This window comes from Cydia amplana, chromosome 15 (assembly GCF_948474715.1).
Source record: "Cydia amplana chromosome 15, ilCydAmpl1.1, whole genome shotgun sequence".
NCBI classification, from domain to species: Eukaryota; Metazoa; Arthropoda; class Insecta; order Lepidoptera; family Tortricidae; genus Cydia; species Cydia amplana.
The window spans coordinates 12,844,277-12,857,530 of NC_086083.1; the positions used below are offsets into that span (position 1 = coordinate 12,844,277).

General features: G+C 37.1%; 1 protein-coding gene across 1 annotated transcript; it reads left to right on the plus strand.

Annotated features, from left to right (window-relative positions):
- The first annotated feature begins 6,649 nt into the window (after window positions 1–6,649).
- LOC134654825 (uncharacterized) lies at window positions 6,650–8,319 on the plus strand. Its single transcript, XM_063510296.1, has 2 exons — window positions 6,650–7,154; window positions 7,813–8,319. Exons 1-2 carry the CDS (start codon window positions 6,789–6,791, stop codon window positions 8,317–8,319), a joined length of 873 nt encoding a protein of 290 aa, XP_063366366.1. The 5' UTR covers window positions 6,650–6,788.
- Window positions 8,320–13,254: the final 4,935 nt, after the last annotated feature.

Genomic DNA, 13,254 nt, shown 5'->3' on the forward strand with positions numbered 1-13,254 from the left:
AGTAAAGGCGCAGATCTACTCTTGGACCAGATGATCAGGGGGCCTAGCCAAGATGACAAGTGGTTATAGAAAACGTAAATGGAAACTTAAATAATGTATGGGAATAGTCACGTGACTTTTCGTAGCATCATCAGGATACATTTTTTCTTTTCGTTTGGCGTTTATCTATTAACCTATATACAATTGTCATGTTGGCTAGCCCCCAGGTGTCTATTTATTGAATTTTATTGGCGATATTATTTACATTATTTTATTAATAATACAAAAGTATTTTTCTAGTTTACTGTATACGGCATATTGTACATTGTAGCATTTAAGGATGACTCTCGCTAAACCGGGTCATGCGTCCGACATGTCATTTTCTATGACGGCTGATCGGTGATCACGTGGTGCTTTCCATAGAGAACGAAGCGCCGAAAGCTCCGGCCTAGCCCCGGCCATGTCTCACGTTGTCATCCTTTATATATCTTCAAGGGTGTTATTTGTTTAGCACTGCGCGATTGTCGCCTAAGTCGACCAGTCGTTGTGAAAATCCTTGTAGAGGTTGATGTCCAGCTGTGTTCGTCTTCCGATGTATTTATTTTTCTTGTTTGTTATCAACATTAATATTGAGATTCTTCTTAATTTCACATTACTTTTCACTCTCAGCATTTTCCATTCTATCTGTCCGATCGACTTGTGACCCAGAATAAAAAGTTAAGTAATACACTAATGGCACCACGACTAGAAGCGTGATGCATTTGTTCATCAGGTAACTCAAGAACATCATGTGGTGGTCAATCTTATACTAATCTAGCTACGCAGAAATGCTCTCATTTTATACTCGACAGTATGCTTTGTCTATAGTCAAAATGTTGTAACTCTTCTTTAAAATGCAACCTTACTCGTGTCGACATAAAGGCTAGATTAGTGAAGAGTTTTATTATAAGCAATGTCGAAAAATTATGGATATTTCGAATTTTAGGATGTTTGGCTGTCTTTGTTCCAGAACAATGAAATGCCAATATGCGGTGACAAACAAAGACATTTTTGTTACTGTAATAAGTATCAAGGATCAGTACCTACAGTCGAGCCAATACGTATATATACCTAAGGTGAAAAGTCACCTTATATTGGCTACCTACTAACACCAGCCCAAGCCGAAAAATTGGCCTAATATTAATCATGACTGAGGCACAGAATAAATAATAGCACTAAGTAGGCACCTACAAAAGATTCACTTTCTAACAAAACGCGTCTATTACGACAGATATGACCGCTAGGTGGCGCAAGCGCGAGCAGGCGTCCGTACCGTAGCGGAGCGCGGCAACTACTATGGCTAGACACCAAAACTGGTGTGGGCCGCATGTACTTGTAGGTACTTGTAGAGACGCGACGAAGTCGCGGAGTGAGCCACGCCTGACTGAGGGACGTGACGACTGTGGACACTTCGCCACACACTTCGCACATAGTCGTAGCTATCCCTGCCAAATCAATATCAATCTCTATGATCGCCTATTATCGGTGTACCAATATGACGAACACTCCCGTGTTTGCGTTCAGCACCGCATTCGTCATTCGTCGGTATTAGCCGTCCATAGACGCATAGTTGGTTAGACTTCGTACCAGTCCAAGATAACTTGACGTTTATGCACTTTAACCTTTTTCGACGCCGTGTCAAACACAAAAGCTGTCACTCGAACGCCACGTCACCAAGTGTCAAAACTGAAATTGAACTTTATGCATATGCACGTAGGTCTATGTTGCTCTGTAGTATGTGACCGATTAATCCGTCTTTGGCGTTGGACCTGCGAGCTGCGGTGCGGATATATCCGTCATTGGCGTCCAAAAGGTTAAGGGCCACTTTCATGACTTGCATCAGCCAGGGTCAGCCACTAACTCGGGAGTTAACCATTAACACAGGGTTAAGTTATTGTACTGATATCTCCCGGTTTAACCGGTTAACCCCGAGTTAATGGTTAACCCTGGATGGCGCAAGTGGCCCTTAACCTATTTACTTTAAAAAACCGAGGTCCCGGAGAAGGACTGGCTAAAGCTGACATCAACATCTAGCTGCCCGACTTTTTCGAACTTGGGAACACTTGGTCTTGTTTATCAAATTGAACGTTTTGCATCCCTAAAGTCCTCTCATCTCCGCCTTATTGGAAAAGGCAGCCTTAGACGGGCACTAGTGTTCCTAGATGTCTGCGGTGTTAGCTAATGGCGTCGATATGCTCTGAATTATTGTAATTGCCGCGGCACGAGCCGCAAACACGGCGTGCCGCTGAATATGCGTGTGCATAAGACAATAGGCAGTTTAGGTTAGAACTTGTGCCTTATGAGTTCTTCTTTATTCGGGGTAGGTACTTAACCATTAATTGAATAAGTTGAATATTTTCATGTGTCCCAGTTATCGCAGAAGGTTTGTTGGTAATTAGAAAACGAACGTTTTCCAGATTCATATTTTGCATGTTTTGTTTACTTACTCACGTATAGTCTGACCACGGTAAGATTTCATGCTTATGCTCCAATGTCATTAAAAAATCCATGCCAGTGGAATTTGACTGATTTTAGGAATTAAGAGTTGATTTTGCTTTGTTGAGAATTGATGTTTTGTTTCAAAACAAATGCAACTCTATTCCGATTGAAAATGATTTAATTTTCATCGAACCTAATAGGTACCTACCTATAGGTAGAACCGTGATCCTTACGGGGGTATACCCCCGTAATTCCCTATGATATAGAGTGGTCAGGCGGCGTAGCACGGTGGCGTTTTTATCGCTTATCACCAAGCCTGTCACGTTCTAACAAGTATGTAAGTGCGAAAGGGATGCGCATAATGATATGTGATAAAAATGGAACCGTGCTGCGCCCGCATGCCCTGCATTAACATTTTAGAAGGAAACATAATTATGCAACATTATTATGCCATTTAATGATTTGCCCAAATTATGGGAAAGTTACGCCGATACATTAGTAAAGCTGGGTCAGATGCCTTTACCTACTCAAATAAAATAGAGTTTAATTTAATATACAATTTATTCTCCATAAAAATAGACGAGCTAGTACAAATAAATACACACTTTTCATAAAAATAGACAGTATTGTATGAGGGTTATTACATAGTTAAATAATTATAGGTACCTATAATTACAAAACATCACATATTTTTACCGAGGTAGTGTCGTCATATACTTATGCCTCCAATGGAGCATCAGATATTTTTGCACGGCTGCCCACAGTCATATATTTATGCTGGTGACTGTACATTAACACTTAGCTTTACTAAAAGGGAAGTACTAAACAAACCTAATACTTAATCCTATTTATTATTAATTTAATGAGGTATTATTTTGAGATAATATGACATTAATTAATTATGCTATAATCGGAAACAAGACATCAAATAGTCCTTTTGCATATATACCGCCTGTCAGCAATAGGTACTATTCGCTTAGCACCTTTGCATACAAACTTCATTTTGCATAAAGCCTAAATAGCAAGTCCTGACTCCTGGACACTGTATATATGAAGTTATCTTCTAAAACCTCAAATAATTTTTTTAAAGTAGCTTCATACAACTCAAATATCGAAGTGACATTGACACAGATTGCACTTACATTTCCGAAAGCACTACTTCAACCAATTATTACATCAAATTCGCATCCCACTTACACTTACAGTCCAATAAACAACCTTAACACTAGCACATAGAGTTTAAATTTGAACAGACAACAGACAAACGAGAAGCGATAATGAACATTCGATTTTCGAACACGGAAGTTTTGAAGAGGCGTTTCCGGGACAATGCAAATTGTGTCGCGAACCAACAGCGATAGTAGCTGTCAAAGCCAACGGACATTTTTGAATGGTTAAAAAGAAAAAAACGGCCAAGTGCGAGTCGGACTCGCCCATGAAGGTTCCGTATTTAGGGGATTTATGACGTATTAAAAAAAACTACTTACTAGATCTCGTTCAAACCAATTTTCGGTGGAAGTTTGCATGGTAATGTACCTACATCATATATTTTTTTTAGTTTTATATCATTTTTGAAGACCTATCCACAGATACCCCACACGTATGGGTTTGATGAAAAAAAAATGTTTTGAGTTTCAGTTCTAAGTATGGGGAACCCCCAAAATTTATTGTTTTTTTTTTCTATTTTTGTGTGAAAATCTTAATGCGGTTCACAAAATACATCTAAAGTTTATTTTTTTATTCGGTAGACTGAAATGACATTTCATAGTATGAACATCATGTGTCATTTCATACTATCAAATGTCATTTTAGTCTACCAAATAAAAAAATAGACTTTACTTACCAAGTTTCAACATTCTTATAGTTTCGGAAAAAATGGCTGTGACATACGGACGGACAGACAGACGGACTGACGGACAGGCAGACAGACATGACGAATCCATAAGGGTTCCGTTTTTTGCCATTTGGCTACGGAACCCTAAAAAACACATTTAAGGCCGAATGTTCCTGTCGGATTCCTTTGATGGCCGGTAGCCAATAAAGGCATGAAAATGAGAAAAAGCCTTCGTAACTAGATTTAGAAGTTCTGAGCTGAGAAGGCAATTTTCACATGCGCCTTTCATGTAGGTAGCTTTTTAGTTTAGGCAGTAATTTAGGTAGGTATAGTATAGATGGTCAAGCAAATCTTGTCAGTAGAAAAAGGCGCGTAATTAAAATTTTCTATGAGACGATATCTCTTCGCGCATACATTTTTCAAATTTGCCGCCTTTTTCTACTGACAAGATCTGGTTGACCAAGTATAGTTAAGGCGAAATGCGAAATTGATGAAGTTAAATAAAATAACTAATTAATGATAATTATGATTATTTTCAATGCGTACATAATAAACAGCATTAGTACAGTACATCAATTTACATAGAAAAAATAGCTAATATCATTTCTATCTATATGAGTAGGTACTATGTGGCGCCGCTGCAGAGTATGCGGCCCTGCGGCGCCACTTTCAATGCCCATTTTTCCTATCACAGGTACAACCTAAACATTATAGGTACATGATGTAGGTACGCTTCAGGTACATCATTTCCCCATATAATTCATTAATATTCATTATGGTGGCGCCGCTGCAGAGTAGCACACAAAATTATATAACGTTAGTAATTACTTGACTTTGTTCCTCTGAATCTTCTTCGGGAACTTGTTCATTATCTTCTAGTACATCTTTCAGATCTTCATCTTCACCAGATACCTCTTCATCACCATCTCCTGATAATTCTTCATTGTCTTATTTATCCTCCTCATTTTCTGCTTCTTCATAATCTTCATCGTTTTTTGTGTTTCTCCGTTCTCTCCATTGGGAACATTCTCCTCGTTTTCTGATAATTCACCGTTGTGTACCTCGTTAGCATCACTTTCAACCCCAGAGTCACCTAAGAAAAGTATTTATGTATCATACTATTTATAATTTGATTAACTGTTTGTAAGATTTCTAATAAAGTTAATAACATACCTAGAGTACCTAATAGACAGATATACGGTCGCTAAGACAAAAGTTTAACTTCATATAACAAGCCGATTTCGCACGCACACGTATAGTCTGACAAAAAAGAGTGGAAATTAAAAACTGGCAATAGTGTAGATTTGAAAGGGACGACACTACAGTATTGCCACTTTCTAATTTCTACTATTTTTTGCCAGACTATACTTACAATAGACGCCCTACCCCGATAGAAACAAGCTTACGGTACTTCTTAGTGGCCTATAATAACCGCTGGCAACTTCAGGGTCCACGAATCGCAAATGACTCACTAAACTTTTTTTTAAACTTGCCGCAATAGTTTACATAAACTTAGCCCTATAAGAGTTAAACATCGGCAATATAGACTCAACTAAAGCCCCGGCACCTTTAAACCGCCTTCAAACAAAGAGCTAACTCCCAGCTCGAATTTCCACGCTAAAAAGCAGTATTTTCAATAAAAACTAAATGGAAACATGTACCTTGTAATCTTAACCTGAAGGTTCAATTTTCAAGTTCATTTGTTTTTGACATGCCGCCTTTTTGCTTAGGAAGGCAGAACTCGAACTGCCAAGTACCGCCGCGGCGTCATTTAAAAAATAAAAATGTTTTAAAATTCCTGAAGTTGGCGGGGGATCCCGCGGAACTCGGCTTAGCAGTTGGGAACTTTCAATCGGCGTTAGGGATATTAAGGCGAGGTTTCCATGATCGGGAGCGTAAGGCTGAACATAAAAAGATTAAAAAGTCAGTATTTAAAATCTACCGTAATAATGTTTATGAAATTTTGGAATCACGAATGAAGTAAGTAGGTACCTAATAACTAGACCTATACTTACCTAATTACTACCTATTAATAAAAAAAAAACACTTGGTGGCCTTGTAGGACTTTTTTATTGATTGGTATCTACTTCTTCATAAGATCGGCTAATTCTACGGCTTCATAAAATAAACTAAGTATTCCCTTTTTCTTAATAACTGTACTAAATTAAATAATTAATTAAAAATACCTAGTGGAAGGAAATCAACAAATATTGACACGGCATATGTTAAAAGTTTTCAATTACAGTACAATAATTTGTGAATTTGTCTCATCTTACAGAAATTTACAATAGGTATAGCAACGCTAATTTGATCATAATTCCTAATCAACGGACACAGCTAGATAGCCTGTTCTAAATTGAATGCCTCGCGCTATCTATTGTGATCAATCTTGATTGACAGCTTGATTGATGGGCTATTTGGTCACGAGCACCGATCGTAATCAAGATTTTGTGCGCATGATCAGATCGCGGCGGCGTCAGTCGAGAGTCGGCCGCCAATGGAGACGGACGTGCTTGTAACGCCGCCCGTGGCTGAGACCGAAAAACGTACATTTGACGAACAGTTCATAACCGAATTCGAGACTCTCTCAGAACTATGGAACTCCCACCATCAGGATTACACTAATAAACTAAAAAGGCAGAAAGGATACAACAAGTTGTTGACTGTTTTTAAACGATACAAGCCGAATGCCACGGTGGACGATGTGCGTAAGAAAATAAACAGTTTGAGGTCGAATTATAGACGGGAGTTGAGGAGGATAGCGGAGACGCACAGAAACGGGGATGTTTACACGCCAAGGTCCAAGTCGTTTAAGCTGCTTAGTTTTTTGTATGACACGGAGATGCCTGATTACACTGAACAGGTAAGGCCTCGTTACATATCACATTAATTGCCACCCAGCCAAACAACACATCCGCGCCAGGCCATAAAAATTTCGTCATATAAAGCTGTAGTACCACGATCCCGACTATCGGGTCGTCCGGCCTGGGAACGAAATCTTAAAATACCCGAGAGTCGGGTTTTCGGCACTGAATGTGATATATGACTTTTGTGGAAACGGAAACTAAAATAGACCAGCAAGGTAAGCGGTAACCATTGACCCATTTAGGATACTTTTACTTTGGTCATTTCATAATTTTTGATAATTGAACAACCAAATTAACTTGAACCCTAAATGAAAACTAGGCCAAACAAGCATACGGGCCGCCAGATGGCAAGCGTTCACCGTAGCCTATGGACTCGTGGAACTCCAGAAGTGTAACATGCGCGTTGCCGACCCTTCAAAAACCTGTACACGCCTTTTTTGTAAGTAAAATGCATAAAAATAGAGGCTATTACTATTACACACATATTATTTTTAAAGATCCCTATACTGTAGTCTCTGAAGAAAACCTAGGCAGGGAGCTAATTCCACAGCCGGAATGAGTTTTACCTTTCATTTTACAATTAATAATTAAGTATTTAAAAGTGATACATTTATAATTATTGTAATATGATATCAACATCTTAATTTATTTCAGAACCCGCAGACAGTAGATGTGTTTGTAAAATGTGAAGAACCAGAAACAACGGAGTCACTGCATCTTTCAATGTCTCCCGTCCACGAAGCCTTTGATTACGATAGCATATCACCTACACAAACCAGTAAAAGCGAACAACCAGCCTCTCAACCAGTTCGAAGTCCAATCTATCAACAAGTCGTACATCCATTACTGCAAACCGCAAAGGAAACGTTTCACGACTACAATAGCATATCAGCATCACCAACAATACAAGACAGTAAAAGCAATGTATGTGAACCAGCCTTTCTGTCATCGGCTCGAAATCCGTATCAACAAGTTCAACCTTTGCAAGACACTACAGCTTGGTCACTAGCGCACATTTGGTCTCAAAAGCTGGAGAAAATGGAGCCGATGCAAAGATTATTAGCAGAGAAAGCTATCAATGATGTGTTGTTTGAGGCGGAATTGGGGAATCTGAATAGGAATTCTGTTAAGATTAATGAATGTACCGATGGAGACAAATAGGAGCATATTTAACTAAGCATTTTCTATGAGTTTTATTTGTATTCCATAATAACCTCTAGCCGCCCTATACACATTTAGGTTATGCTCCCAATTCTTATATACTTTGGCTTTAACCTCCAATCTCCAATAGCACTGTGCAAGAAAAATTGGCAGTCTTTGATTCAATAGTGTTATAAAACAAAATTTGTTTTGTTTTAAAATTTAACAAAGTAAAACAAAACCAACTCTGTTCCATTTAGTAACGACTTTTAAATTTCCTTGGAGGTATTAGCATTAGCATTAGAATGGTGGGGGTGGGGTAGTCGTTTTTTTTTTTTTCAAGTAAATTATTCTTTAAATTGATGTCGATTAACTTATAGAAAATTTATTAATATTTTGACTTACCTGTTATGTTAGTAAATCCTATCACACAGTAATAGCATACAAAAAACAGTTGTATTTTTGTGATTCTTATTATATGTACTTACCGAAATGGAAATTAATTAATTATGGTATTTAATATTATTCCTAGGTTACTATGTTTTACCTTGTTTGCAAAGATCACGACCTTATCATAACCTTCACTGTACTGAATAACCACTGTGAAAATACACAAGAAATAATCTTGACTTGAAAGATAAACTTAAAAAGCTAAAATAGTTATTTTCGATACAAGTGCGAAAAAGAGGAAATTCGAAACGAGTGGCGATAAATGCGATTCACCTATTCGCACGCGTATCGAACAACGTTTTACGGTACATATGCCCCTTTAAATATTTGACATAGCAACGAAAAGTGCTTATTTACGCACTAGTGCGGGAAAGTAGTACCATATGTACTGTACTTAATAGTTATTTATTACAGTACATATGGGGCTACTTTTCCGATACAAATAACTATTTCGATACAAGTGCGAAAAAGAAGAAATTCGAAACGAGTGGCGATAAATTAAAACACGACCGAAGGGAGTGTTTTAAATCGACACGAGTTGCGAATTACCTATTCGCACGTGTATCGAACAACGTTTTACAGTGCATATGGCACTTTAAAGTTTCGACATACGCACGAAAAGTGCTATTTTACGCACTAGTGCGGAAATGTAGCCCCATATGTAGTATAACTGTAAACTTGTTTTCTACTGAAAAGTTAAAACCAAAATCGTGACTTCAAACAGTATAAAGAAAATTATGACTTTTGAACCAGGGGCCTTATTCGACATGCCACTTTTGACGTCGCATGTTGAAGTTCATTTGAATCTGAACAATCATGGGTTGTCGAATAGGTAAAGATCATTATCTGTCAGTGAATCTCATGTAAACAAATCATTTCATCGCTAGACTTGTTTGTCTATTGGTATGGCCGCCATGTTTGGATTTATGACATTTAAAAGGGGATTCTATGGCATAGAGTAAACTGCATTTCTATTTTCTATAGTTTTTTGATTCCTCTACTCGACGCAAGATGGAGTTAACAGTCAAATTTCGATCTTGGCGTTATAAAAATAAACCGCAAGAACATGACATGCAGTTGCGTTGGTGTAGATCTATCATGAAAACGAATATATGACAATTGTCCAGAATTAAAAAAAACTTGACAATAAACATACAGCAATACATATACCACTAAATGTCAAAAAGAAAACAGATTTAGTATAATTACTAGGTAACAAATTATATATAAAGTTTAAATTTTAAACCAATCGTCGTGGGTCCTAACCCCGGCTCTTAGCAATGAACTTCTTGTAACTTGTGTGAAAAATATCATTTGATATTACACCAATTACTTTATGGTGAAGTAAAATATCATGAGTCATGAGGAAGACGGAGTAGCCAGTAGCCACAATAAGCTATATTTTTGTCCTCTGGGTTAGATGGCAGTGAAATAGGGAGAGATAGTGAAGAATGCGGCAAAATAAGCATTTATTGTGTTGTTAGTAGTTAGTAGACTAGTTTTTTTTTCTAAAAATGAAAATTGACGCAACAGCAAGCTCATAGCCCCCTATGAGCCAGTCTATTAGGTGCAGGCTTAAGGGCTAATCCCGGGGGAAGCGGAGCGTCGGCGACTAGCTGGTGCATCTGCTTATTAACCTCTTCTCACTTTTACCTCAGGTCCTTTGATTAATAAATTAAGGTAAAATTCGTAAGAACTAGTGCCTGTGTCATATTCTAAATTGGACGCTATGCCTAATTAGTTGTTATAAATTAAATAAAATAATTATTTATTTAATTAAATTTATAACAACGCAACGTGGGGTTATTCATGATGAATTTTAATGGCTTATATAAGACAGCGGTCGTATATTGCCTTAGAAATTTGGATTTTGTCAGGTTGAATGAACAGCAAACTGGAGACATTGAGATTAATTTTAAACTTATTATTTTAGGTGTTCGTAAGAAATAAGGTATTGACAGACATTGACGGAAAATCGCGAAAACCCGGCCAGGTGCGTCGGACCACGCAAAACGGAGGAGGATTCCATACTTACTTCTTCTACCATGTATCCATATGCCAAAATAGCAACAAAAAAGCCGAACAAAAATACCGTTTCTTCGCAGCACTAGATTTCAGTCCTTTTTTTAGAAAAGTAATATGTTTAGGTACATAATATATATATATGTAAGTAATTTTGTTATGTGAAACTTATATGTTGTGTTACGAGACTTACGAGTAGGTAACTTTAAACTTTAACAGCCTAACAGATCCCAATAAGGCCTAGTTTACCCTCTGGGTTGGAAGGTCAGATGGCAGTTGCTTTCGGAAAAACTAGTGCCTACGTCAATCCTTGGGATTAATTGTCAAGAGAACAATAGGTTCTCATGATCCGTGGCAAAATCGAGATAACGCGAGGAAGAATAACTTTGTCACAAGAATATTTGGCCAAATATAAATCCTTATTTTAATACTCTCGTGTATTTGACCTACCTAGTCGTATTTTGCCACCTAGTAGCCTCGAATTGGTTGTTATATGTGGCTTTCCATAAATTAAGGGTCCTTATGCTTCAATAAGGACGTTTTCATGGGGTCCCGTTGTTTCCCATAAAGTTTTAAGTCATAATGTATTGTTTGTCATATTATCATTACTCATAAAACTGAAACCGTTAACATTTCAAGATTTTAGTTAGGTTATCCTATAGATAGGTTAGGTTAGGTTAGATTTGTTTTATGGCAATCCTGAAAAGTGACGCGTTTCTGAACTAAATGAATTATGACTAACGAAAATTCGAGCAAACAATACATTATGGCTTAAAACTATTTGGGAAACAATAGAGACCCCGTTTTCATCTGAAGTTGCAATAGAAATTGAAAAAGCCACATTTTTTCAAGCTTTTACTTAGTTTTATCTGTCCCGTTGGTTGTCTGTCTGTTCCAATGTGGTTCCAATCAAATCATGCAAATTAAATCCCAACAAAAACATAAATGTGAAATGAGAGCCAAGTTCAATATTGAGAATACGTGTCGTTGTTGACTCGCCGACAAAAGAATTGAGATCTATATGGGTGCCAAGTTCTGTGCTGTGTAGAAAATCCTGAAATTATAAAGGATTTGTCTTGGCTAGTTTTTAACAACAAACCAAATTTTTGAAAAACTAACAGAAAAATATATATTACCTATATGCCTATACGTAAAAACTAGCCAAGACAAATCCTTTATAATTTCAGGATTTTCTACACAGCACAGAACTTGGCACCCATATAGATCTCAATTCTTTTGTCGGCGAGTCAACAACGACACATATTCTCAATATTGAACTTGGCTCTCATTTCACATTTATGTTTTTGTTGAGATATCATTACTTTTTGTACAGAAATTACTATAGTATTCATCATGAAAGCAGTTTGCCTAAGCTGAAAAGGAGACCCTCGCTAACGCGCGGTTAATTGTCAAAAAGTGTATACGCCTTATAGTCTACTTTCATTCCAAATATCAAGTTTCTAAGTAATCTAGAAGTGGGTTAGGTTTTTGGTTTATAAGTATGTTTTTTTTCCATCGATATATCAATAATTTCCAGTTTTCAGATTTTTCCCTCTATATGCACCTAATATTCTACCTTGATGCCAAATATCAAGTTTCTAAGTCATCTAGAAGTGGGTTAGGTTTTTGGTCTATAAGTATTAATTATTTTTTTTCCATCGAAATATCAATAATTTCCAGTTTTCACATTTTTCCTTCTATATGCACCTAATAGTCTACCTTGCCAAATATCAAGTTTCTAAGTAATCTAGAAGTGGGTTAGGTTTTTGGTCTATAAGTATTAATAATTTTTTTTCCATCAAAATATCAATCATTTCCAATTTTCACATTTTTCCTTCTATATACACCTAATAGTCTACCTTGATGCCAAATTTCAAGTTTCTAGGTCACCTGGAAGTGGGTTAGGTTTTTGATCTATATGTCAGGCAGTCACAAAAATGCCGGTTTTTAAACGTTAATTTATCAATAACTGTTTGAGCTATGTTTATGAAATAGTGTATTTTGAACAAGCTAAGGGACTTGAATACATGTGCCAAATTTCATGTGTGTAGGTTAAGTAGGTTTCAAGTTGTGAAGGGGTCAAAAGTAGCTCGAAATGGTTCGTGTAATATTACACACGGTTGCTGCGTCGCCAGTTCCTTTTTCTTTGAACTTGGCTGGACACGCTACCGCGTGTCTAGATTTGACCCACTTCTCGGGTGTTCAATGAAGCTGAAAATTTACATAAGTACATAATATGTAATATGGGTGACAATACAATATTTTTATGGTTACCATCGAGTTGATCTGATGGTGATGATACAGACAGTGGTCTTTTAAGTCTTTTTAACTTTGTGATAAAACAACGCAACTTAATTATATTTGAAAATATTTAAAGAAAAATACAGTCAGAAATTAGAAATATTGTTATCTAACCTCTCTATCACTCTTGCATATTCGAGAGATAAAGAGGCAAATAGCTGAGTTTCGATTTTCGCACTTCCC